Source organism: Natrix helvetica (assembly GCF_964273705.1).
Source record: "Natrix helvetica genome assembly, chromosome: 1".
NCBI classification, from domain to species: Eukaryota; Metazoa; Chordata; class Lepidosauria; order Squamata; family Natricidae; genus Natrix; species Natrix helvetica.
Genome location: NC_138548.1, coordinates 158260514 through 158282733, shown reverse-complemented (window position 1 = coordinate 158282733; position 22220 = coordinate 158260514). Strand labels below are relative to the sequence as shown.

General features: G+C 40.9%; 1 protein-coding gene across 3 annotated transcripts in view; it reads left to right on the top strand.

The window, feature by feature from the left end:
- Positions 1–22220, top strand: part of KCNH7 (potassium voltage-gated channel subfamily H member 7) — a 374740-nt gene that overhangs the window by 229054 nt on the left and 123466 nt on the right. For all 3 annotated transcript variants that reach the window (XM_081943612.1, XM_081943611.1, XM_081943610.1), the window contains one exon: positions 7108–7322. In XM_081943612.1, the coding sequence (XP_081799738.1) occupies positions 7108–7322 (215 nt within the window). The remainder of the gene's footprint in view (positions 1–7107; positions 7323–22220) is intronic.

The following is a 22220-nucleotide window of genomic DNA, read 5'->3' as shown; positions in this document are numbered from 1 at the left end:
AACCCCTGGTATGCCTAAATATGGGAGGAAGGTCACTACTCCCTCTTTCTGTCCTTCGGCTTCATCACAGAAGACCATGCAGGCAGAAAACCATATTTTTATTTTTAATGTTGCCTTTTATATTTGTGTTATATTTGTACTGATAAATAAATAAAGGGAGACTAGTATAGATCTATTTCGAGCTAATTAGCTCTCATCAGCTAGCCATACCCTTACTGGGACTTGAACCCGGGTTGTAAATATCTTAGGCAGGAGTGTTAGCCACTAAGCCACGGGCTCACTTCCTTATCAGTTGAGCCAGGGAAATAGGTATGTATTAGTGTTACAACCCCTGGTATGCCTAAATATGGGAGGAAGGTCACTACTCCCTCTTTCTGTCCTTCGGCTTCATCACAGAAGACCATGCAGGCAGAAAACCATATTTTTATTTTTAATGTTGCCTTTTATATTTGTGTTATATTTGTACTGATAAATAAATAAAGGGAGACTAGTATAGATCTATTTCGAGCTAATTAGCTCTCATCAGCTAGCCATACCCTTACTGGGACTTGAACCCGGCCGTAAATATCTTAGGCAGGAGTGTTAGCCACTAAGCCACGGGCTCACTTCCTTATCAGTTGAGCCAGGGAAATAGGTATGTATTAGTGTTACAACCCCTGGTATGCCTAAATATGGGAGGAAGGTCACTACTCCCTCTTTCTGTCCTTTGGCTTCATCACAGAAGACCATGCAGGCAGAAAACCATATTTTTATTTTTAATGTTGCCTTTTATATTTGTGTTATATTTGTACTGATAAATAAATAAAGGGAGACTAGTATAGATCTATTTCGAGCTAATTAGCTCTCATCAGCTAGCCATACCCTTACTGGGACTTGAACCCGGGCTGTAAATATCTTAGGCAGGAGTGTTAGCCACTAAGCTATATATATATATATATATTCCCCGTAACAAACTTATAAATTTGTGCTTATAGCCTAAATTTAATAGGAGAGGCAGGATGAAGGAGGAGCTTTCGTTTTTGCTCCTCTTCAATGTGTCATTGAATACACTTGATGAAATGTCTCCATTAAACCTGCATGATGTGCATGTGCTAAGGCCCACAAGTGACCCATTCCTAGGAAGTCTTCATTTGCTTCTTGTCTCCATCAGCGGTAGTTTTGATATTGTGTGGCGCCATGTTGTAAGTGAGCAACTGTCTGTAAATGAACTTGCTGCTGGCTCAAAGTACTTAAGACTCTGCCTATTTCTCAATTTATTGTCACTATAGATCAGGGGTGTCAAACTCAAGGCCTGGTGGAGGGATCCGGGTGGGGGGGCTTAGATCCAGCCTATGGGGCCACCCTGGAAACAGCAAAGGACCAGCCTGCAGTGCCTCTGCCAGAAAAAACGGAGCTCGGGTGGGCCAGTATGACCCTCCCACGCTCTGTTTTCCCTGGCAGAGGGTTGCAGGAGGCCATCGCAGCTGAAAATGGAGCTGGGAGACCATTTTTACTGACAGAGCGCTCGGGCCCCCAAAAGCGCCCCCGATACAAGTGGCGTTGAGTTGGCCATGCCCCCCATCTCCCCCCGAGGTCAAACACACCCCTGATGCTGCCCTCAGAAATCGTATTTGACACCCCTGCTACAGATCCACATCAGTGTTCCATAATCTTTAAAGCCAATTTAAGATTCTCAGAGAGAAATGAACATATTTCTGGTAGAAGCCTATTCCATAGGAACAAACTTTCCATAAAGAAATATTCTGTTTCTTATGCCTGCCAGCCTAGCAGTTCTTGTGAATAAGCTCTTGAAAAGCGCCCCCAGAGCTGATCGTAGAAGCCTTAGAAGTTACTTGCTTCAGCAAAGTAAGACTTAAATCTGCATGAATAAAGAACATAAGAAAAGCAGGTATAGAGCAGAGCACTGCTCTTCCATTTTTGAAATCACAGATGGAAAACAAGCAACGATGGCCCAAAAGACACCCAGGATTATCCAGGTTTTGGAGTAATTCAGGAGCACATGTGCCACTGAAATTAAACAATCTTCTTTTCTCCCTAATTTTGAAATTTAACTATTCAGGAAGTATTTATGTATGGGATATATTTGTGGTCCATCTTTCTTCTATTGTCGCAACAACTCTCAGAAGCTGGCAGAAGGTAATATGCTCAAGGATCCTTTTTCAGCCTTAGAGCTGCCCTTCTGCACAGATATATGTACCTTAAATGGAAGCAACATACTATTTGGGGAAAGTTGCGTATTTTAGAATATAATGAAAAAAATCTACTGTCCACAGAGAGAATCCAGAATCTAAAATCTTCAGGAATCCAAGAAACCAGATTTTTTAAAACTTGCGCTCCTTTGGCATATGCTATTTACAAGTATACTGCCTTTGAATCTGGAATTCTCATACAACCATAATAACTATAGATTTCTTCTAAATTCATAATTTAAAAAGTTCATGGGCTCCAGACTTTAAAAGCCCATCGTTCTCAATCTAGCATGAAATAAAGTTTTCAGGGCGAAGTGTGTTTAGATTAAATCCAAGATATTACTCCACTAATGGATGTCTGCTTCCACTTGTGTTCACTCAACTAGCTCGGAAATCTGTAAACTCTGAAGAAATAGATTTCCGCTTTCTCTATAATTTCTCTCTTTTTAAAATTTCCTCTAGTTTAAGGACCCTACAAAGACTGGGTAACAGGATCATTTACAGTAGTAGAAAGCATGAGAAGTCCTGATTCAAGAGTGGTGTGTGCAATGGACACACACACACAAGCACGCACGCACCTACCTCCCACTGAATTATTTACTACTTCTAGGCACTACCCTGTTTCCCTGAAAATAAGACCTCCCCGGATAAAAAGTCCAAGCGGGGCTAAAAGAGGCTAAAATAACCCCTTCCTGAAAATATTGCAACACAACAGCAGCCATGAGGTGACCACACTCGCTGCCTCCTGCACCAAAAATAATAAGACTTCCCTGAAAAAAAGGCCAAGGGCTTATTTCGGGGGGGGAGGGGTCAAAAGAAAATAAGACCCTGACTTATTTTCGGGGAAACATGGTATATTCTGTCCTTCTTCCACAATTGAAGTGTTGGCAGATTCTAAACTAGACAGTTATCAAGTCTGGTTGAAAAACAAAAATAACAATAAAGGTGTTAAGTCCTCGAAGCTACGACGACATTGACTATCATTGCCGGCCCCTGATTGGTTGAGATGCGAGCAGCCAGCTGGCGGGAGAATGCAGCCATTCTATTGGTTCAGCGTCTGATAGCTCTAGTATAAAAAGGGCTGTCAAATGCTGCTGTTTGCCGGGTCGAGGTTTGCCTTACATTTTGCCATGTTATACTGTTAATAAAGGTTGTGTTAGCTTCAACCTGCCTTGCCTCAGTTCATGTCTGCCTCGTTCTCCCAACAGAACACTGGCAACGAAAGATGGGATTAGGACTGAGGTAAAGGAAAAGCGAAATTACTAATAAGAGCTGCCTCAAATCACAGGCGACGAGAAGTCGCTCCAAGGCTAATTCCTCAAGTTCCATCCTTCTAAGGATGGCTAATCTACCGGCATTCATGGCATTAAGTCCGGCCACTGAAACATGGAACGCCTACCTCGAGTGGTTCGAGTGCTTCCTGGAGGCAAACGACTTTACTGGTTTGTCCAGTGGCCGTAAAAGAGGATATTTTCTCAGTGCATGTGGTCACGAGATGTTTGGAACAGCCAGGGCTTTAGCAGCCCCTCAATCCGTCCATTAGATGCCTTGGGAGACTCTTTTGGAGAAACTTAAAAATCATTACTCTCCAACTCCCTTATGCATAGCCAGACGTTATGCATTTAGGCAGAGGACCCAGAGAGAAGGGGAATCTGTGAGCGATTACATGGCTTCCCTCAGAACAGTGGCCCTGCACTGTGACTTTCCTGTGCTGGATGATGCCCTGTTAGAACAGCTGGTCTGTGGTATCAAAGACGTCAGACTTCAGTGACGCTTGCTGGCACAAAAAGAGCTGAGCCTTCAGGCAGCCATGGATGAAGCCACAGCATATGAAATGTCGGACAAATCCACTACAGAAATTCAGAGATTTCTGCCACCAGCCAAACATGCCAGCAGGGACCATGCTGTCCACCACGAAGAAGATGAAGAAGACTTCTCGGATGAGGAAGAAGAGATTAGCTGCCTCAAAATGGCCACCAGGAAAAAATGGACTCAGGCTGATTTTTTACCTCGGGCAGGTTGCCTGAGTTGTGGCGGGAACCATGCAAGGTCAGTCTGCAGGTTCAAAGCCGCAATATGCCGTCGGTGTGACAGGAAAGGACATTTAGCCAAGGTTTGCAGAGAGTCCATGCCAATCACTGATCCACCTCCATAGCACGCTTTGTCTAGACAATTCCTAAAAAGACTTCCCAAACACCGCGAAGACTGCTTTGCCATTGCAGGTGACCAGCAGAACCCTGATTGGGCTATCAGCCATGCATCCCTGACTAAGCCTACCCATAAGATATACCTGACTGTGCGTATAGAGGGAGAGCCCTGCAAAATGGATTTGGCTCTTCCAAATCTCTGGTCTCTTGGGCTACTATCAAACGGATAGTGCCCAGCCTGACCAAAGCTCAACTCAGGCAGTGCCCACTTCACCTCAGAGACTATCAAGGACAGCCAATACCCATTGTGGGTTGTGGCACATTCACCATAGCCAGCAATAACTTCCAGGGGCCTCTTCCCCTCATCATTGTAGATGACCATCTGCCCAGCCTCCTGGGGCTTGACTGGTTCTTCGCATTGGGGCTCAACATCTCCAGCATCCACTCCGTTGTTCCAGATTCCTTCGCCACGCTGGCCAGCGAGTTCATGGATGTATTTGACAACAAGCTTGGTAAATATAATGGGACCCCATTTCTTTTAACTTGGACCCCTAGGTGACGCCAATATGTCTAAAACCCAGGAGAGTGCCTTTTGCTCTTCGGCCCAAAGTAGATTTAGAGCTAGATAAATTAATAGCACAAGGAGTGCTCCAAGCAGTAGACCACTCCCCCTGGGAGACCCCCATAGTAATACCTATTAAGCAGGATGGAAGTGTTAGAATTTGCGGGGATTTTAAATCCACCATTAATAAAGGGTTGCAAGCCAACCCTTACCCAGTGCCAGTGGTTCAACATCTGCTCCATTCCTTGGGCCAGGGAAACATTTTTGCCAAGTTAGACTTGGCATAAGCGTACCAGCAGCTCCCTGTGGACGAAGCCACTGCCATGGCTCAAACCATCGTAACACACTGGGGAGCTTTCAAATGTAAACGTTTGTAATTTGGGGTCAGTGTAACCCCGGGTATTTTCCAGAGCCTAATGGAGCGAATGCCCCAGGGGCTGCCAAGAGTGGTACCCTATTTCAACGATGTGCTTATATCCACTTTGGATCAAGCTGAGCTTGTCGATAAATTAAGAGCAGTCCTGACCTGTTTCCGCCAAGCGGGGCTAAAACTCAAACAAGAAAAGTGTAGGATAGGGGTCCCCAGTGTAGAATTTTTGGGGTATCTAGTTGATTCCAAAGGCATCCACCCTACTCCGTCCAAGGTAGAGGCAATTAAGAAAGCCCCACACCCTCCTCTAAGGTTGAACTGCAAGCCTTTCTGGGGCTGCTTAATTTTTACTCCATTTTTTTACCCCATAAGGCGTCTTTCGCAGAGCCTCTTCATAGGCTCCTGGACTCCAAGACACCCTGGCATTGGGGGGTCTAAGGAAGCCCAAGCCTTTAGGGCAGTTAAGGATGTCCTTACATCCAAATCTTTATTAATGCAATACAGTGATTGCCTCCCATTAACCTTGGCATGCGATGCATCACCTTATGGCATTGGGGCTGTTCTGAGTCACATCCTTCCTAATGGCTCAGAAGCCCCAATTGCCTATTATTCGTGCATGGTCTCAGCAGCTGAAAGAAATTACAGTCAGCTGGATAAGGAGGCTCTAGCTGCTGTAGCAGGGGTAAAATGGTTTCACGATTACGTTTATGGTTGTTTTATTTTCACTTAGTGACCGACCATGAACCCCTCTTGGGTCTTCTGGTGGGGGATCACCAGACTCCTCAGATTTTGTCTCCAAGAATGTCCAGACGGACAGTCTTTCTAGCGGCGTATAATTATCAGCTACAATATAGGCCAGGAAAAAACTTGGGGCACGCTGATGCCCTCAGTCGCTGCCCTCTGCCAGCGCCTGTTTTGGACAACCAGTTGGCTCCGGACAATCCTGGACCGGCTACACCCTGGTTATGCAGCAAAGAAAAGCCCCCTCACAGGCAACCAATCACATGGGCCTTTAATGTGGGAGACCCAGTCTATGCCCAAAACTATGGAGCAAACCAAGGTGCCTTCCCGGACAAATCACGCAACTAACTGGACCCTACTCTTATAAGGTCCAGCTCACTGATGGGTGAATGTGACGCCGACACATCAACCAGTTCAGATGGCGAGCCACCAGCGCAGCAGACCAACACCGGGTGCAGACCCAATCCTGCCCCGGGAAACTAATATCGACAGAGGCTGCTCCAGCTCAGACAGAGCTGCACACACCCCACCGATGCGTTCTTGTTGCCAGGCTTAACTGAGAATCCAGTCAGTCCCGCAGCGGTAAAGTTTCCTGCCGACTCAGCTGCGCAGTTTCCTGATGTTCCACAGGACTCTCCACCAGCGACTCCTCCTTTGGCCACCGCCCCTGAACTAAGGCGATCTGGGCGGAGCCGACGCCGGCCAGCGTATTTGGCTGACTACACATGTGCTAACTGGGAGGAGAGGGGTGTTAAGTCCTTGAGGCTACAATGCTATTGACGATCATTGCCAGCCCCTGATTGGTTGAGACGCGAGCAGCCAGCTGGCGGGAGAATGCACTCATTCTATTGGTTCAGCATCTGACAGCTCTAGTGTAAAAGGGCTGTCAGCTGTCAAATGCTGCTGTTTGCCGGGTCGAGGTTTGCCTTACATTTTGCCATGTTATACTGTTAATAAAGGTTTGTGTTAGCTTCAACTGCCTTGCCTCCGTTCCTGCCTGCCTCGTTCTCCCTATAGAACAAAAGGTAATTTACTTTTTCAGTTATCTGGAAAGTGGCCCAAGACATTATATCAGCTGATACCTTCTTTTTCTTCTAGGTCCTTTTAACCATATCAAGTCAAGTCTGTTAGGATCTACATCCGATTCAAACCTCAACAAATACAGCACCATCAATAAGATTCCCCAGCTCACTCTAAACTTTTCTGATATCAAAAATGAAAAAAAGGCATCATCACCTCCATCATCAGAGAAAACAATTATTGCACCCAAAGTGAAAGAAAGAACACACAATGTCACCGAAAAGGTTACCCAGGTGAGAGATTTTTAATATGTAATTGTGCCTCTTCTCTAATTTCTGTGAATGCTCCACTCCTTGTCTGCATGCTTTTGTTAGACTTGTGCAGTTTGATTCTTCTGGATGAAATAGATTTACCACAATTCTTTTAGCAACACACACAGAGGAACATTAATGTAGATTAAACCTATAATTATTCAGAGAAAGGGCTCTGTGAGGGAAACTGCATTATGTTGTTGTAAGTGAATTCCGTGGAAGATCACAGACTTATCTGTTTAACTCGGTTATATCTTTTTTTTTCTTCATGTTTTAAAAAGTTTTTTATTTAACATAAAACATTCAATTCTCATATGAACAGTGTGTTGTCTGAGTACAATTAATTTTGAGAAATGGCAATTATAACAATATTCATAACATTCATATTAATCACTTAATAAAATTTGTTTATCCATTTCAATAAACCTTCCATATATAATTAATCATTCTCTTATGCTTCCACATTTCTAGGTTCTGTTTCTACTAGTTAGCCATTGATAAAATAAACAGGTATATCTGATATAGTAGTACAGATACTATTCTATGGTGGCCTTGGTTCATTCTGTTTACCTACCTGACTGTGAATAATATGCAGAAGTCAAATTAACTTGAGTGAAATTTAGCACTTTCTTCCAGTCCTAATATCCAGACTATAAGAAGTATATGCACATCACATTACAAGAGTCGGACTATTTAAGAAAGACAAATGTCAGCGTTCCAAATATCATCCAGAATTAAAGGCATAGCTTTCATCAAAGTTCTACTTTAATAAGAGAGACATGTTGGTACAAACTTTGGAAACCCGAATCTGAAAGCTTCCTGGGTTTCCACCCAGTTGAAAGTTCAAACCCTTCCCCCCACACCCACAAGTCCATCACATGGTCCAATGTTCCTCTGCCACGCTGGCATTTCCACCCATCTAGTTCCGGTCAGGTGCAGAGGTGCGGAGACAAAAGATGACCTTGGGCTTCTGGAAAGGAATGTCTTATTATACAACAAAGCATTCTGCTCCTTACTATTCCCCCCTCCCTATTCCCCACTAATGAAACAGTATAGAAAAAATAATAGAAAGTGTGGCAGGCCAAAGATCCTAAAAGGAATATGACTGCAAGCCTGACAACAAAATCAAGACATGAAGTTCAGGCTGGTGACTTGAGCACTGATTCCAGTACACTATCAGGGAGATCTTACTATACTTATATTTCTTGAAGGTTCAATGTCCACGCAAGTCACATGGTCATAACTATTTCCCAGTTGTTAAAGTTGGTCAGTCAAGTAAACAGATCTTTCTGCTTTTCTACTCTAATTCCTGTGTCACTTAGCACAATATGGCACTTTCATATGGAGCCTCGGTGGCGCAGTGGTTAGAGTGCAGTACTGCAAGCTACTTCTGCTGACTATTGGCTGCCTGCAATTTGGCAGTCAAAACCCATGTTGACTCATCCTTCCAAGGTCAGTAAAATGAGGACCCAAATTGTTGAGGACAATATGCTGACTCTGTAAAAAGCTTAGAGAGGGCTGTAAAGCACTGTAAAGTGGTCTATAAGTCTAAGTGCTATTGCTATTGATTCTTCCGTGTACTGATCTGAACTTGTTTCTGTTGGAATTCATGGCTACAGATGCTCTGCTTCTATTTTTTTTGGGGGGGGGGCAAGGGGTTGGTTGATTCCTCTCTTCTGTCTCAGATGCTATCTCAGAGATAGACACACTGCTGTGTTTTTAACTCTTCTTTCTCATTCTCTTCCTCATCCTCAATAAAAGCTTTGGTTTATTATTTTAATATCCCTCAGACGTGCCTACCGTTAAACTGAAATTCAGAGATGGAACTGTGATACTTTTCACTCTGAATTATTGATCTCTGGGTTTTCCCCTTTGATGAATAGCATCTCTAATCTCTTCCGATATCTGTGCTTAGTAAGGTTTTTATAAGAGCTTTAAAAGATAAAAGCCTTTTATTGTTCCTAAATCATTTTGTGAGCATCATCATCTAAAAAGCAATGTGTGTGCGTTGAGTCTGATAAATTTAAATAAACAAACATAGCAGAAGAAATTATCTCTTTTATGGATCATAGCAAAGTCTTAGATCACACCCTGCAGAAGACACTCAGAGGAGAATGTTCCTTAGTTAAGTGATTACTTTGACCAATTCAAGTCCATTTTAAGAAGAGCGGCCTTGAAGCTGTTCAGCAATTGTGAATATCCAAGCAGCAGACTAAGCAAACAATGAGCTTAGCTGGCCAGTCTTTTGTCTTGTACTTTAGTTTTAATAGATCTCAGATTCTGTTCATTTTTATAGGTTATTAGACTTTTATAGAGCTACAGGCTTAGTCATTTGGGTTAGTTTATCGATTTTATTTTCATACTTTATTTATGTTTGCCTGCTTGATTGTAGTTTATTATACAATATATGGTACGCTAGTCTTTGAAGTTTCCTCTTCTCGGTTTTTCTTCTCCAGTATAATGGATTGCATGTCTATTGAAATTATACTAATATTTTCTGGTTGTTCAGCTCTCTTTTCCATTATTACAGTTCAGGTTTTTGTTCTTTTTGCCAGTGTGTGAATATTAGGGCTTGGCAGATCTTCAAAGAGGGTCTCTTTATTTGTTGGAGCTTCAATTGAAGGAACCCTTCAAAGGTCCTTTAAATTTTCAGCAGCAAAATTGAAAGGTGCTTTAAATTTTCCAGAAGGAAAAAAGGGGGTGAGGCTAACTTTTGCTGAAAGATTTCTATACGAGGGGTATCAAACCTACAGGCCAGATATGTCACACACTGGCCATGTCTATGCCCGGTTTAGCAAAGGGGGGAAAAAGTTGTGATACATCACGTAACGACAACCCTGTTATATGCAATGGCGATTGTCCCATTGCTATTATGTTTAGAAGCTAGTTAGTGAGCTTGCTTAAGAGTCTGATTTTTTTTCCTCTCTCTCTTTTTTTTATCCTATTGCTTTTTTCTTTTATGGAGGCTCCATTGGCAAATGATTGCACAACCATTGTTCTACAAGAGTCTAATTCTGAACAGGAACACATATGATTTACACATTTGCACAAATATTCTACTCTATTCATGGTTCTCCAGTCACATTATCTAGCATTATAATATTATTGCTAAACTTCTCTTCAGTTTCAAGAAATACGTAGTTCAACAACCTATCAGAAAGCAAGAAAAAAGGGACTTTCCCCCTCAAACGAAATAGCTAGTATTTCTATTCATGTGTATGTGTGTATATTAGTATAACTGTACTTCATCTGATAGCTGTTTTTATAAATCTGGGTCAACATATTAAATTGTGTTTAACAAGAAAATTATTTTAGTATTTTCAAATCCTTGTGCAACTTACAATAGCTTAAGTCTAGCTCTATTCGTATAGATTATTTAATGCCACAAGATGTCATTTATATTTATTAATGACTCTATATTAGGGGATAAATGTACAAAATAAAAATTACATATTTTAAAAATTAATAGGCATAACATTTACACTTTTATACACATTTACATAGAGTTCCAGGTACAATCTGTAGTTAAACATGCCAGGAACTCTACAGCCCTCTGCATTCAAAATTAAATTTGAAGTTTTTGCCAGGGGGGTCAAGAACTCTTTACAGAGTGCTTCCAATGAATGTTGACATTTGTTTGTATTTCTGTTCTCTTTATGATTTAATAAACTCCTGAGCAATTTGCAGGAGTAGCTTTTACAAGTTCACCATTTTTAATGAGAAGAAAATCAATTCTCTGTATTTCCTTCCCATTATAATTTCTTATCTATCATTTCCTAAACATAAACATCTGAGCCCATTACACATACATAAAAACAGAGAGAGAGAGAGAGAGATCAGTTTGCATGGAACTTTACAAAGCATAAAAAAGTAGTTTCATGCTCTGAAATTACCTTATTTTCCTGTTTAGCAGATCCCCTTGAAACTATGATCCATATGAAAGGGTTTGTTTGTTTTTTGCTTTTCATTTATTTTCATTTTGCCATTTCCTTGAATGTTTCTTTTGTGTACATCTTCATTTATAGTAAAGATTGCTTTATTCAGATCTAGGTTTGCACAGCTTTTAGCATGCCACTCAAAAGTAGACACACGTAGGAGGACAAAGAAAAGAACAAAGCCGGGATCAAAAATAATCTTGAATTTTAGTAAATCCCATGACTGTGTAAACCTCATGCATTTAATTAGGTCCATTTTCTCTTACAGAAGAATAAATTTATTAATTTAATTGGTCTTACACTAATCTCAGGCTGTTGTAGCACATATCTTCAAAGAACACCTGCACGTATTACAAGTCTGCTGAAAAACACCAAGTCTTTCCTCCAGATTTCACAATCTTCTCTTTGTCCTCCTCATTTTTAATATAAGGTATAAAAGCAGGCTAAGAGAACATAGAAATAAATGTGGAAGTTGAGTTTCAAACATACTGATTTCTTGAGAACCACAACTATGGGTCTACTACTATAGAAGGTCTTGGATGTGAATTATGAGAGACAAAGCATATTGAGTCTGCATCCCAGCAAAATAGAGTGGCTGTTAATTCTGGTTCCATGGATATTCCATTTGCAGCTGGAGGTACTGAAGATAGAGATATGCTTGTCTCCCTTACCTGATTGTGTGGCATCATGTCCATCTCAGCTCTTTGCAACCACATAGGCTGACTTTTTCCAGTTTGATCTTGGCTAACTTGGCCTTTCAGATTTCCCAGTGATATCAGTAAAGTAATCTTCCTCATCCAGCATCTTCCTATATCATTGCTGGTCTGATAGCTTTAGCTGGGATGACCTTCACATTTTGGGTGGATCTTCTGGAAGTACTGTAGATACTCTTGGCATACATTCCCATGGTTCTTCCCTCATTCTACTCAGGAACACACATTCACTATTACCACCACCAGGATGAAGCAACATAGCAGGATCTGAGTAGAGCTCCTCTCTATTTGTAGAGTATAATAAACACCTCTATTTTAAATTAATTTACGAAGTATTACCTGTGAAGATGCCTCAGAAGCTGCAGCTGCTTGCTTCTTGACCAGAGTTCAGCAGAATCACACAAATTTTGTGAAGCTATAATGGTTGCCAATATATAGGCCTAGTACAAGTTGAGGTAACCTATAAAGCCTTATACAGCTGGGGGTAGGAGGTTCATGTTATCTTTGGCCTATTTTCTTCAGGTAAAATCTGCCCTACCCAGCCTAGCAGGGAAGAGTACTATGCCTATCCCCTCCCTTGTAGGGAGTTGGAGGCTGATATTCTTAAAGCAGTCTCTTATCTCTGAAATAGGCAACATGTGATGAATTGGATGTCTCTTCTGTATTCTTCTGGAAACTAGTGAACATAGCTTTGTTCCTAAGAACATTCAGACAGTAAAGTTTGAATTAGGATGGCACTGGCTTTTACTTTAAACTTCAGTTGCTTTTATGGATGGTTTTAGCTCTCTGTATTGTAAGCTGCTTCTAATAATTAATAAAGCAAAGCAAGGAAGCTTGCTCTGCCCCATTGCATTTAACATTAAATACCGGTTGTTCTATTTTGTGGCATAAAACTAGCCATGGTGGACTGGATCAAAACCAGACTAGCTCTGGTAAAAAGAAGATGGGATAATTTACACAAGAAATACATGGATTTGAAATCTCAAGGAGGCTTCCAGTTTATTATGATGATTAAGAAACTGAAAATATTGGTCTCCCCCGGACCATGCAAGATAACAATTTAAATTAGCAGTAATGATATACAAATGCTTTGTGAAGCTAATTTTCTCATATTACCTTTACATGAATTTCTCACTAGATGTCTTTTTAATGAATATGGGAGCTACTGCAAGTTTCAAGAAGAGCAGTGCCCTATTGAAATGGGCACTGTGAAACTAAACACAGCTACATTTTTCCTCTTACACGATGGTTGTGGTAGCATCAGATAGAGGGGGGGGGAGAATATTTGCACATTAAAAGTGATCTCAGGCCATTACATCCAAAATCAGGGGATTTTATGCCTGCCTGCTCTGTGTCCTTGGCAGAATTTTCCATAGTTCAGCCAGAGGTGCCTGGTTGTGGGTTTTCACTATCCTGTTGTGACTAAGCAGAGATCCACTACCATAATGATTCAAGAAAATGGCAGTTGGGCGAGCAGAGGTCACTTTCGGTTTACTGAAAAGAAGGATTTCTCCCTTGAAGCACAGGTTCTAGCAGGGGTTCTCTCCAGAGGTGGGTTCCTACCAGTTTGGACCAGTTCGGTCAAATAGGTAGTAACCTGGCAACCTGGATCGCTGGAACCAGCAGCGACCCAGGCCTGCCATGCCCCCGAGTTCTCTCTAGGGCATGTCAGAATCGGTTTTCTCGGCGGCGCTGTAGGTGCTGCCATCTTGTTTTTGGCTTCTGTACTGTGCATGTGTGCGGCGTGTCCCTGAGTGAACCGGCAATGGCAGCAGCCGGAATTCCCCCCTATTTGTCTCTAAGGCAGGGGTGTCAAACTCACGGCGGCATCACATCACATATCGGGACTTTTCCCCCCTTTGCTAAACCGGGCATGGGCGTGGCCAACGCATGAAGCATCTGGCCCGTGGGCTGCAAGTTTGACAGCTCTGTTCTAAGGCAAAAGCCTTCTTGGAAATTACATTTTGCATTCTGTCCCAACAGTTTCCCTGGCCACTTTTCTTTTGAGAAGTTCAAGGAAAAAAATAGTTTTGGATGGTTTCAGGTCACTCCATTCAGACCAGGTCAGCTTCATGAAGTTAGCCCAAACTCAGATAGTCCATCTATGGTACAATTCCGGTTCAGTCCTCCAACTACAGAAAGTAATTGCTAAATCTGCCTTGAGTAGATTGATCAAGCAAGTTCTACTAAAACTTATTCACATCTAAGGATGCAGTAGAGGCAGGACTCATACTGTATATGAAAATAATCAAATTTTCATCCTTCCTCTGTACTGAATTTTTTTAGCTTATTGTTACTGATCAGAATTAAAAACGAGAGTATCTTTAACAATAGCTTGGGACATTTCATGATTCCTCAAACCCAACAAGAATTTCTCAGAACCAGGAGAGTGTAATCAGTGCTTTTCAAAAGGTTCAAAACTTCGGATCAAGTGAAAAAAAAATCCCCCATCTACAAAAAGCTATTAAATAGGGGAATTCTTCAGGTCAACCTAATTCTTCTCTGTAGTCTCAGACACAGAACTGGGGTAGGATTCAGGGGTGAAATTCAGCAGGTTCTGAGAAACAGTAGCAGCAATTTTGAGTAGTTCGGAGAACCAGCAAATGCCACCTCTGCCTGGCCCCAGAGTGGGGAGGTAATGGAGATTTTGCAGTATCCTTCCCCTGTCATGCCCACCAAGCCACGCCCATATAACCACTAGTAAAAAAAAATTGAATTTCACCATTGGTAGGATCTGTTTTGTTGCAGTGGTGTAGGCAGAAGCTAATGGGAGGGACAGAAACTTTCTCTATTTGCAATGCAAACAGAAGGGAGGACTATTTCTGTCTGTGGCCTTTCATTGACTTGACCAATTCTCTCTGTTTCAATAAATGAAAAGGACAGAGTAATTACTATAAACCTTCTAATTGCTGAAGAAAAGCTTACACTTCAGTTTTCGTGTAAGAGGATTCTCCTCTAAGGAGGAGACACAGCATTATTAGCTTTTTAAAAGGGTTTGATGGATGCTGGCTTAAATATATGGTTTGAAGCATCATGCCAGTTTTTCCACACAATGGCAATGTTCTTTTTCACATTAATTTACACTGTGTCTAATTTCACTGTACTGGCATCATCAAGGCAGAAAAGCATTTTTTTTAAATTAAAGACATGATATTCATACTGTGAATTGGTTTATACAATACAATACAATACAATACAATGCAATACAATACAATAGCAGAGTTGGAAGGGACCTTGGAGGTCTTCTAGTCCAACCCCCTGCCTAGTCAGGAAACCCTATAGCATTTCAGACAAATGGCCATCCAACATCTTCTTAAAAACATCCAGTGTTGGAGCAATCAAAACTTCTGGAGGCAAGCTGTTCCACTGATTAATTGTTCTAACTGTTAGGACATTTCTCCTCAGTTCTAAGTTGCTTCTCTCCTTGATTAGTTTCCACCCATTGCTTCTTGTTCTACCCTCAGGTGCCTTGGAGAATAGTTTGACTCCCTCTTCTTTGTGGCAACCCCTGAGATATTGGAACACTGCTATCATGTCTCCCCTAGTTTAGCATTTAGTCTTGGTATTTCTTTGGAACAAAGCAAGGAAAGACATGGTCAACTGAGCGAGCATGGGGTTATGGCTTGGAAGAAAAATATATTAATTATTTGACCATGATCATGGTTTTTTACAATCATAAGAAAATCTGAAATGGTGCCAAAATTAAGGGTTTTCTTTCCCCCCCCCCAAAAAAAATAACCACAGAAACAAGTTTGATTTCAATGGGTCACAACAGCACTGGAAACGTAACCCTTTACCCTCTGCCATGCTCAGTGGTTGGATTAATTTAATTAAAATTAATAATTTAACAACCGATTGTATGTCCTAATGATTTCTTCAAACAACCAGTTCGCCAAACTGCTCAGAAACGTAACAACTGGTTCTCCCGATGTGGTGCGAACTGGCTGAATCTCACCACTGGCCATGCTCCTAATTTACCTCATTTCAGATTCATTCATTGATTTTGAATTCAGTGGAGAGGACCAACCTACACAAATGCAAGATAGTTTTGATGTCTGAATTGGCGCTTTGATCTGATCCTGACTCTCCTAACAAAATCATGAACAGCCTTTGGCATCTTCTTTTTCCAAACGAGGTAGACATTTCATGTCTTATTCTCGGGAGCATTGCAACTTCTCTATGGGTACAATATTAATCATCTCCAGATATCCAAGTAATATGTAGTGTTCAGGGGTGGTGTACATTTACCTTCCCTACCAGTTTGCAAATGTGAGTGGGACCATCTCTGCGAATGCACACAGCCTTCCGGGCATGCGCTTTAGGTGAAAAAAGGGCTTAAATGGGATGCCATAGAGCCGGGGGTGGGTGGGCGGGGCTACCACAATTTCTGCTACCGGTTCGTCCGCACTGGTCCGGACAGGTAGAATACCACCTCTGATAGTGTTACTGTCTTGTCTTTCTGGAGCCATTGATGTTCTACTCCTGAGTTGCATGTCTTCTGATTTGAATGAAAAATGTCTTTGCATCAATCCCTGAGTTAGAAGGACGATCACATTACAGGCAATGTGAACAACTGTTACCTAAGGCACTAAAGGAAGAAGTGCTAGTTAAAGTAAACCATGTTGCCCCGGAGGCTTAAGTATCTCTACCCAACTATTTACCAAAGCCCAGTAGATACAGAAAGATAAAATGATGTCTTTATCTTTACTTTTCCATCTAAACCAAAGCAAGACAGCAATCACATCTAGGACAAGCAGAGCTTGTAGAAAACCTAAAAATAGTCCATTTATTCAGATCTCTGACTGCTTATACAATGCCCTAAATCCTTTTCCTCTACTTAAATGTGTTCAGAGAGTGTGAAGAAAGTTTTCCCAAGAGGTTTTTGTGGATGAGTCTCTAAGACTTTATTTGAGCCAAGCTTTCTCGGTATTCTCCCGTCTCCAAAGGTAAAAAAAAAACTTGTGAAAGAAGGAATTGTTAAAGAGGAGGTGAATTCTAATTATACTTCCGTCTCTTTTCATTTACCGTAATATTCAGAATGGAACGTAACATCTCTATAGCTCCATTGTGCATCACTTGTTTTATTGATTTGTATACCACCTTTATTATTTTATGCTGGCAGATAGTTCAATATTCAGTCTACGTCCTCTGGGAGGAGATGATGAAATATCACCCTGAGACAGGGAAAATGGCTAAGATTTTTTTTTGCTGCTGAGAGCAGGGCAGTGAAGAATAGAGGGGGCTCCTTCTCAACAAATCCATGGTGAACTGAGAGGTCATCTCTCGCCCTAAGAGCCTGGGGTTACCTGGGATTTGTCTTTACAATTTATCAATAAATAGAACATTCTGTTATCTACTAACAGGCAGGGGAAAAGACTGGGATGAAGGAAAAAAGATATGAATCTCATGTAGGACATTTTTATCATGAGCACTGACACGTGATTGTCTTTACAGGAGAAAATGACAAAATGGGGAAAAAAACATGACAGAGAGAGACTACTTGGGTTTTTTTCGGGAAATCCTCCTGTTCCAATATTGTCTTTTTTAACATAAAAGGAGAAGAATAAGAATGGAAGGAGATGATTTGTGAGCTTTAAGTTCTGACTTTTTCTCTCTTTAGAGAATTTTTAGACTCAGACTACTAGTGTCAAACTCGTAATGACACATCGTCACTTGAGGTATCACAACTTTTTTCCCCTTCGCTAAACTGGGGGTGGGCGTGGCCATCTTATGGGCCACCAGTTTGACACCCCTATACTAGGGAAAGACTTGGAAATAGCAGCTATGTTGTATTGGTAACAATGTCAGCCAACAATCATGGGCTACATTTATCCTATATTCTTTATCTGGTTTCTGAATTAAACCCATTTTAACCTACTAAGCTACAGAAATTTAGTCAAGGTCACCCTATTATTCAAACTTAGCATGTTGTACAATATAGCCACAACTATTACGTAAGTGTGTTGTGTATTGTGCAATAAGACAGAGTCCCATTCCTGTGGCTCTTGAAAAATTGCTGGATTCTACCTACAGCGATCGCGTCAAATTCTTTGGAAAAAAATAAAGCAACATTTGGAAGAAACAATCCCCATCATATTATAAGACACTTGTGAATAGTTCTCAACTTTTGAATTGCATCAGATGTTAATTCTTTATCATTAGTCTAAATCAGAGAAATACATAATCTTGATTCTACTAGGACAATGAAACTCCATATTATTTTATGCTAGTGTTTCATTTAGGATGCTCTGGTTGTAGTTTCTCTTTTCCCCACCATGTCTTCTTTTGCCTGATAGAAAACTAATGGATCTACCATCCAAGAAACATATCTGTGATTACTTTCAGTAAAATGTATGTAGATATTTTACATTGCACCCCCAGTCCTAATTATAGTAATGATTTAAGTGTGGCTAATTGCATGATCATTTCCAAAGTGTAATTTACATAAAGCAAATGTGGCAAAACAGCTGGGTTGTTGGAACAAAGGGGGGTTTACCGTGATGGGACCAGCTGTCAAGATCAATGGGCTGATTCCTTTACTGCCTCACACCTGTGCTGTCATTAAGGGAAATCAAATCTGAACAAGCCACAAAGGTGTGCAGAGAAAAGCTAATGTCAGGGATAAGGAAGTGGAAGATTGGCCTGATTAGAACTTGCTTTTTTCCTTTCGAGAAAAAAAAAAGATGTGGACCTATTACAATTCTTTCTTCAGAATGGCAAATAGGATTAGGCATGTTGCCAAATCCTAAATACTGGGTTTCTGATGCAGCTGTAGCTTATCCATCCTCTAGGCCAGGGGTGTCCAAACTTGGCAACTTTAAGACTTGTGGAAGTTGGCTGGGGAATTCTGGGAATTGAAGTCCACAAGTCTTAAAGTTGCCAAGTTTGGACACTCCTGCTCTAGGCAAAGTGATCCCACAATTCTGAGAAAGCAACCTGCTTTCTAGAAGTCTGTAGAGATTCTTAGTCATCCAGGTCATGGTTGTCCCAAAGTTGCCTTTTTTTTCAGGAAGCAACTGGATTTTCTTTCTTTTTTTCTTTTGAAGGCATTTCATTTCTCATCCAAGAAGCTTCTTCAGCTCTGACAGGGTGGCGGGGAGTGGAAGGATTTATATTCCTTGCAGGCAGCTGGTCATCTGACAACTAACCTGTCAGAGCTGAAGAAGCTTCTTGGATTAGAAGTGAAATGTCTTCAAAAGAAAAAACAAGAAAATCTGGTTGCCTCCTGAAAAAAGCACCTTTGGGACAATCTGCTTGCTAGCACTGGATTGTCCTTCAGCATCTGCTAGGTGAAAACAGGGACACGCTATGCTTGAGATGTGGAAGCTCTGATCTATCACTTTGTGGTTGCATGTGTGTGCACTGAGATCTTATGCACTGGAGACAAATTCCTTGTGTGCCCTATTCACACTTGGCCAATAAAGATGTTTATTCTGTTCCCCCCACTCCACACCATCTTGGCTATGATCTTCACATCACTCTCAACATTGCTGTTGAATTATAACTTATAAGGTGGGATTCATATATGTGTGCATTAAGCAAACAAAATTTCCTAGAAATTAGAGATTATTGAAAGGAATTTAATTCATGAACAGTGAGTTAAGGGATTGGATTGGATCTGTTGTGAAACGGAATTAATATATGTGTGTGCATTAAACAAATAAAATTAACTATAGATTAGAGATTATTGAAAGGAATTTAATTCATGAATTAATTCAAATTAAATTCATGAATTAAGTTAAAGAAAAAAATCTGATCTATTGTGAAGATTAATTAGGAGTGATTGTCATCTATTTTGTATTGGTTTATTTTTTTAAAAAAAACCTTTAAGAAGAACAGAAAATCTACATCAGGAAAAAAAACGTCAGAAATCACCTCTATTTGTATTTTTTAAAATAGTTATATCTGTCTACAATTGTAATAAAGAAGTGAAAGTTTGCAGCGGTTTTAAATAAAATGCTACCTTTTTCCAATGGTGAACCCAGTAAGCAGGAGTCAACAAATAAGTAGGTGAAGCATATATTTTTAGACAAGATAGCTATCTTGCTACCCAGCCCCCAAGGAAGGGAGGGAAGGAGGAAGGAAGGAAGGATATCTAAATGTTGTGATGCAATTAAAATGCATATAAAGACATTCATTCACACTGTATTTTAAATAGCCTTGTTAAAAAAAAAAGAGTGCTTATAAGTGCATGGAAAAAATCTCAACGTCGGGAAAGTGTGATAACTGAGAAATTACAATAAATTTCACTATACTTCTAAACTTCTACTTCTATGTCTACATTTGTCTTAGAATTTGTTATCCCATGAAGGCTTCTGGTACTAATTTCATGTTTGAACATGTTTTACTGTTTCTGCCATTTGTTTTGAATAGTGGTTATTGGATTTGCCTTATAGAATGTATGAGATTGTAACTCAGATTTTCTAGTTAATTTTTATTATGTATCACTCCTCACCCTGTCAGCTGCTTTGAGGCATATAGGAAGGAGAGGAGATAATAGTGTGAATTACTACAGATTGAATCCAAACTTTGTTGTGCTTTAAGATTCACCGAAGCAGTTAGCCAAGGCAATATTCAGTTGCATAAATTTCACTCGATCTGGATTCAGTCCTACTAACTAAATTGTGACTCATAACTGAGTCACGATTAATCACTCTCAGCCTGGTGTATGAGCAATTCCCTTGGAAAAAACATGGCATTGGTACTTCATTGTAGTTCTGCCTCACAATGAAGAATATGTGAGTACTGATCCATACGTGCAAATCTTCCTTTGATGTTTACACGGAACCAAAGTTAATGTGGAAGTATATGGCCCACTCCCAGCCGTGAGACAACATTAGCAAAACTGACACTTTGTTCACATATATTTTGAACAAAACACCAGTAGAAATTCCAGATTTGGACATATTAGAGAACCAGTTTGGTGTAGAGGTGAAGATGTTGGCCTAGAAAACAGGGGAACTGTACCATCTGGTTCCACCTCAAGCATGAAAGCTGGTTGGGTGACTTTGGGCTGCTCTCTCTTTCTCTCAGCCCCGTTGCTTTCTCCGGGTTGCTGTTGTGGGCAAGGGGTGCTCAATAGGTTTGCTACCTTGAATTACTTACAAAGTAATAATTGTGGGATAGCAAGGTGGGATAACAGAGTTGGTCAAAATGTGGGTTCTTACCAGAGATGAGTTTCACAGAAGTCTACCACCAGTTTGCCGCATGCGCGCACGCTTGCTTCGTGAGCGTGTATGCCTTCCACGCATGTGCGTTGCCTTCCATGCATGCACTTTGCTCATGTGTGTGGCTTGCACGCATGTGTGTGGCTTGCACGCATGTGCACGGCTTTGAAAATGTGGCTAAATAGGATGGCATAGAGCCGGGGCTCACCGCTACTGGTTCGCCTGAACCGGTCCAAACCGGCTGAATATTATTTCTGGTTCTTGCTATGAGCAAATTTCTTTAATCTCTTGGTAAGAAGTAGAAATAGGTGTGTGTTTGTCTATCTGTCTGCCTGTCTGTCTGTTCCCCAGCACGTATTTGAAAACAATGGTCCTCACCCTTGAGGATGTATTTTGCTTGCTCTATTAATGTCTCACACAACATTAGGCGTCCTCTTGTTTTTCTCTCTAAATACTATATTTGCCTTCCTTGTATCCATACAGGGAACTTTATAGAAAGCTTTAAAGCTTTTGAATAGATCATTCTTATCTTCTTTGCAAAAACCGTAAAAGCAAAAATAGAGACGCAAACGATACGCTGCTTTATTAATTGATTAGTTTTACAACCATATCAAAGAAAATAAAAATAAAATAGGGGGATCTAACTCTAGGATAAAATAGAGAAAAAAGATACAGTATTAAAAAACCATATGCAATAATTACAAAGAAAAGATAAATACATTGCCTTTACATGATACCCCATCCTGTTTGATATAACGGGTTCTTAGCTGAACTGCCGTAATTATAAACTTAGTTCTGCTTACACTGCATATATCAAAGCCCAGGAGGAAATAGGCAATTTGTGATTCAGATCACAGTGGGCTATTCTTTCACGTAGGGATATCAAATATTTACTGTTAGCCTAAGAGGGCACAGAGTTAACAATCAAACAAAACATGAGCAAAATCTTCAATGACTGGGGCAGCACATATCCTCTCATGATATGAGATAAATGGGGTGGCGCAGTGGTTAGAATGCAGTATTGCAGGCTAATTCAGCCAACTGCCAGCAGTTTGATCCTGACAG